This window comes from Cebus imitator, unplaced genomic scaffold, assembly GCF_001604975.1.
Source record: "Cebus imitator isolate Cc_AM_T3 unplaced genomic scaffold, Cebus_imitator-1.0 Scaffold179, whole genome shotgun sequence".
Lineage (NCBI taxonomy): Eukaryota > Metazoa > Chordata > Mammalia > Primates > Cebidae > Cebus > Cebus imitator.
The window spans coordinates 655,656-660,452 of NW_016107494.1; the positions used below are offsets into that span (position 1 = coordinate 655,656).

The window sequence follows — 4,797 nt, forward strand, 5'->3', positions numbered from 1 at the left end:
AAGAGGTGGGTAAAGAACCAAAAGAGGAGATTCCAGAGGAAGGTCAAGACATGGGGGCAGACACCGAAAAATAGATGACAATGGCAAACTTTGCTCCTTTGCAGCCTAAAGTTCTCCAAGTAAATGTCAGAAGTCAGTAAATGCCTTGGGGAGCTGACAGGGAGCCCTGAACCATCTCTGGAGGAGCAGGAAAAGAGATTAATCAGAAATCTGTGTCAAAGAGAACAAAAGGCCAGAAGACTGATCTACCCAAGGGAAGCCACGGTGATACTGGGGGACTCACTCACAGGTGCTGAAGACTCAGCAGGGTCTGCACAGCGTCTACGGAACCCAGCACTGAAACGCCATTCTGCGTGGCTCAAGCACTCCGTGGACATGCACTTGGCTCTCACATCCTGATGTTCTTTATCCTGGGAAGTTATCAGAAGAGAAATTTCAAAAAGAGTAAGTCAGTTTTCAGTAAATGTCTTCAATTAAACTCCCACTTTAAGGCAACTGCTGAACTTTCCCCAGTGCTGGAGGGTACATATGACGACAGGAAACGTCCTATTTTTCAATTTTCATCTACCAAGTCGTTCATGTGCGGTTTAGCACCGTTAACATAAGTTTACTCCTCAAAGTAATAGGTTCTATATTAAATTATGGCCAAAGAGTCTTCATCCTAAATTTCTGATTCAAAAATGGGAAAAACTCCAAGATATAAAAGATAAAGCTATTTACCAGTATTCCAGTTAAATGTACAACATAAATAAAAAAATATGAGTAACCATTAAGTCACCTTTTCCAGTCTCAGAGACCTTCTCTGACTAGAATGCCGTGGAAAATCATCTTGATTCCAGAAAGTGGGGGCTGAGGGGACACACTGTTGAGGGCGAGTCACGGAAAACCACTGTGGTAGCCGGCCCCGCCTCAGTTCCCCTCAGGAGAGCGCACTCACCTGTGTGGAACGCGAAGGGGCCTCCGGGACTAGGGCGGGTGGTCCCTGCGACACCAGCGTCCGCCCAGCGCGCCCTCCCGCGCCGGCCTGATTCCAGCCCGGCCCAGATTCCCTGTCCCCAGTCGCGGGCGTCGTGAGGCTCGCATGTACCCCAAACGCCCGCGCCTCGTCAGGGCCGCCCAGTCCCTCCAGGAGGCTCCAGGCGGCTCGAGGGCGGGATCCTCACGGCGCAGGCGCGCGCCTCTGCCGCGCCAGGGGAGCAGCGCAGCCGCAGTGGCGACTGGTAACCGTTAGCGGAAGAGCCCCGCCCCACGCCCGCCAGGCCTCTCCTCCCACTCAGCCTCTAAGCCCGAGGCAGAGAGCTTTGAGCGCCGCCTTCCGAGCCTGAGGCTGAGTCCCAGAGCCTGGCAAGTCCCGTTCCCAGAAGACTAGATCCTCAGCCCGTCGGGCCTGTGGCCCAGGTGGGATTTCCAGGACAGGCCAGTCACCAAGAAGCCAGACGACCAACCGCCCTTCTCTTCGTGCTAAGGTAGACACGATTGCTTCACTTTTATTTTTAGTGACATTAAACATGCTCCGGGAAATGACGTCCTGTTTCTGAGTTAGCAGTCCCGCCTTTTCCTCCCGCCTTTTCCTAGTCCAAAGAGAGCATCTGAATTCCCTAGAGTGCTATAAACATTAGGCTGAAATAAGATTATAGGACTTCACATCACACTTTTGAATCTTTTGGAAATTTTAGTGAGAGTTTGCGGCTTGATGGCCAGAATTCCTGGCTCATTCAAAGAAAGCTTTACAAAGGAGAATTGCCTGGAGGAGGATTAAGCACTGTCACGCATCAGGTGACAAATGCGAGGGGGCCGTTTGATGCTGTAAAGGTGACACACCGTGAGCTGTATTGGCCACTCCAGGAAATAAAAACACATGTGGTTTCTGAATTCTCCTTATATTTTTGACCATCCTGGCTTGCAACATTTTATATAATATCTGGAAATGGAGTGAGCTGGCTATAGCAGTATGTGCATTAAAATGAATCTAATGCATGCTAATAATTACTGTATTTTTATGAAAACTCTAGAGACAATAGTAGGAAACTTATGATGTAAACCCGTGAAACATTCCATCATAAACTGATTAAGCTGAAAAAAGGAAGTAGTATAAAAATGAGATAGAATAAAAAGTGCCAAAATACACTCCGATGCACTTGTCCCATTTATTTTTCAAGTCGGTTAATTTCTCCTCTGCCTTTCCTTAATTTTCCTGAGTTGTTCTTCCCTTTCTGCCCCTTTCCTTCTTCCACTTTTCCCCTATGTCACTGAATCAACTGTGTGACCCCAGCTCTCACACCTGCTGCTGGGAGGGTGTGGGTAAGTCAGAGCTCCCAGCTCATGTTCTCACCTGTGCAGCTGGATTCACCACACCATCCTCCCTGGTCATTGTAGGGCAGAACAAGTCACCGATCTGGGAGGTGGGTATTTATTTATTTATTTGAAACGGAGTTTTGCTGTTGTTGCCCAGGCTGGAGTGCAATAGCACAATCTCAGCTCATTGCAACCTTGGCCTCCTGGGTTCAAATGATTCTCCTGCCTCAGCCCCCTGAGTAGCTGGGATTACAGACACCCGCCACCATGCCCAGCTATTTTTTATACTTTTAATAGAGACGGGGTTTTGCCATGTAGGCCAGGTGCTCCTTTACTCTTATAATAAAATGGGAAACCCCCACTATGGGCTGGGCACTGGTATGATCCAGGAGCACTGTTCCTGTGCTCAGGGATCACATAACCTTATGGAAACAGCAACCAGAGAAGAATTTCATGAGGATGAGCTCCACGCATTATCCTCACTCCAGGCCTCTTCCTTTTCCTTCTCTTGCTTTGCATGTGAATGCTCAAGGCCAATGCCAGATAAAAGGTGAAGTAAGCAAAGGGTGTCTAGAGCATCTCAAACTTCTTTATCTCAACTTTACCTCCCTCTCCTGAGGGGCTCCGCTGTTTTCTCCATCCCATCCCCAGTTCTGTGGAGTTCAGCAAATGTTAACTGCACAGTCCCTGTGCAGGCACTCTACCAGGTGCTGAGAAATCATATAATATCCATGCCATGACCAAAGCCACCCAAACTGCAAACTAGGAAATCCACTGGACTGCCACCTGCCACGGTCATCCTCATTCTAACTTTGAAAGATGCTTTGAGCCCAACATCTAGAGATCTTGATGGGCTTTCCAGGGTTTAAATACTACTACACCAATTATTCATTCTCACTCTCTTTCTCTCTCCCTCTCTCTCTCTCTCTCTCTCTCATTTTTTTTAGAGACAGTGTCTTACTCTATGACCCAGGATGGAGTGCAGTGCCACAATCATAGCTCAATCTAACCTTGAAATGCTAGCCTCAAGTGATCCTCCCTCATTAGCCTCCCAAAGTACTGAGATTACACAGGCAAGCCACCATACTTGGCCTGTTTATATTTTATAAAATGTATGATTTTGTGAACCATCTAACAAATATGCTGTACTGCCAAGTCTCAACAGATGGCTCAGTTGGTCCTTAACGAACGAAAGGCAACCAAATGAGAAACGGTCTTATATTGTTTAGAGGAGAGACAGATGTCTGTAACTTTCTCTTTAACCAAACTTTAGACAGTGTCTCTGTGCTCTCTTTTTGACGAGGCCTTGTCCTTGGGCCCTGTCTTTGACCTGCCTGGTACAATTGAAGCATGCATCCTTCTAAGTCAGTTTAATGAGAATCCCAGAGCTCTTGGTATCCAGTCGCCCTCCATAGTTAATCAGGTTCCTCATCCCCTCATTCATGCCTGATCATCCTGCCAAGTTACCTTAGCGAGAGTCCCGCTGCCGTTAATGTCCCCCCTTAGTCATTTTCCATCCACTGAACCCCTCTCTCTGCTTCTTGGCTATAAATCCCGAGCATACTTTGTGGTGTTTGTGTTGAGCCCATCCTCTCTCTGTCATTTCAATAGTCCTGACATGTATCAAAATAGTCCTGAATAAACCTTACCATTTTAACAACTATCGGAATATTTTTTCTTTCATAAACCCTGTTATTAGAGCAAGTCCTGTGCCCTCAGTTTTCTCATTCTTCAAATGAAACCCACTTAGAAATATCTAAGAGAGGATGTCTTAGAAATCTAAGATCTAAGAGATCCTCTCTTAGATATTTCCACCAGCCTGAGTCAACCCAATCTTTGCAAGATTTCCCTGGAATGAGAATTAAACTGGTATAACATGGAAGATTAAACTTTGAGGTTTCATATCAAAGAAATAGAATTATTTTGAGGCCTCATATCTCAGTTTAATTTTCTAAAAGCCTAATGTTATTATAGACTCCTATCTCTTGTTGAAGCCTAGATAGAGCTAGGGATAGTTAAAGACATTTTATTAACTACTGTAAAAAAGCTGTAAGTGCAACCAAGTGATAACAAAAATATAGCTCTAACTTTTCTAGTGATTTTTATGAATTAGAAAAACTTCTAAATTCTCATTTAATCTTCCCAAAGAGTATATGATACTAAAACTGTTATTATTCTCAAGTTACTTATGGATGGAAATGTATGTAGAGTGACAACATAAAATTTCTGAAAATATAATTTTGAAAAATAGGACATCTTAGGTAAAAGAGAAACAAAAACAGGAGAGAATAGCATATAAGTGAGAAAAAAATAGAAATCAGTGTTGTCATTGTTAGGCAGGAAAACACGTTCAAGAAGTTATAATATTAAGTTAAATCAATGTTACAATATTGTCAAATAAGAAGGTATATATGTCAGTGGGAATCAATGTTCTTGTTTACCTGACTTTTAAACTCATCTTTCTGACCTCTAGTCAGACATGGTTGCCTGGTTGTGCCATTT

At 44.6% G+C, this 4,797-nt stretch overlaps 1 protein-coding gene across 1 annotated transcript; it reads right to left on the bottom strand.

Annotated features, from left to right (window-relative positions):
- Positions 1-238: 238 nt before the first annotated feature.
- LOC108315792 lies at positions 239-1,510 on the bottom strand. The gene is made up of 3 exons (XM_037744550.1): positions 1,279-1,510; positions 938-1,158; positions 239-410 (listed from the first exon to the last, which is right to left on the bottom strand). Exons 1-3 carry the CDS (start codon positions 1,508-1,510, stop codon positions 246-248), a joined length of 618 nt encoding a protein of 205 aa, XP_037600478.1. The 3' UTR covers positions 239-245.
- Between the last annotated feature and the right edge of the window lie 3,287 nt (positions 1,511-4,797).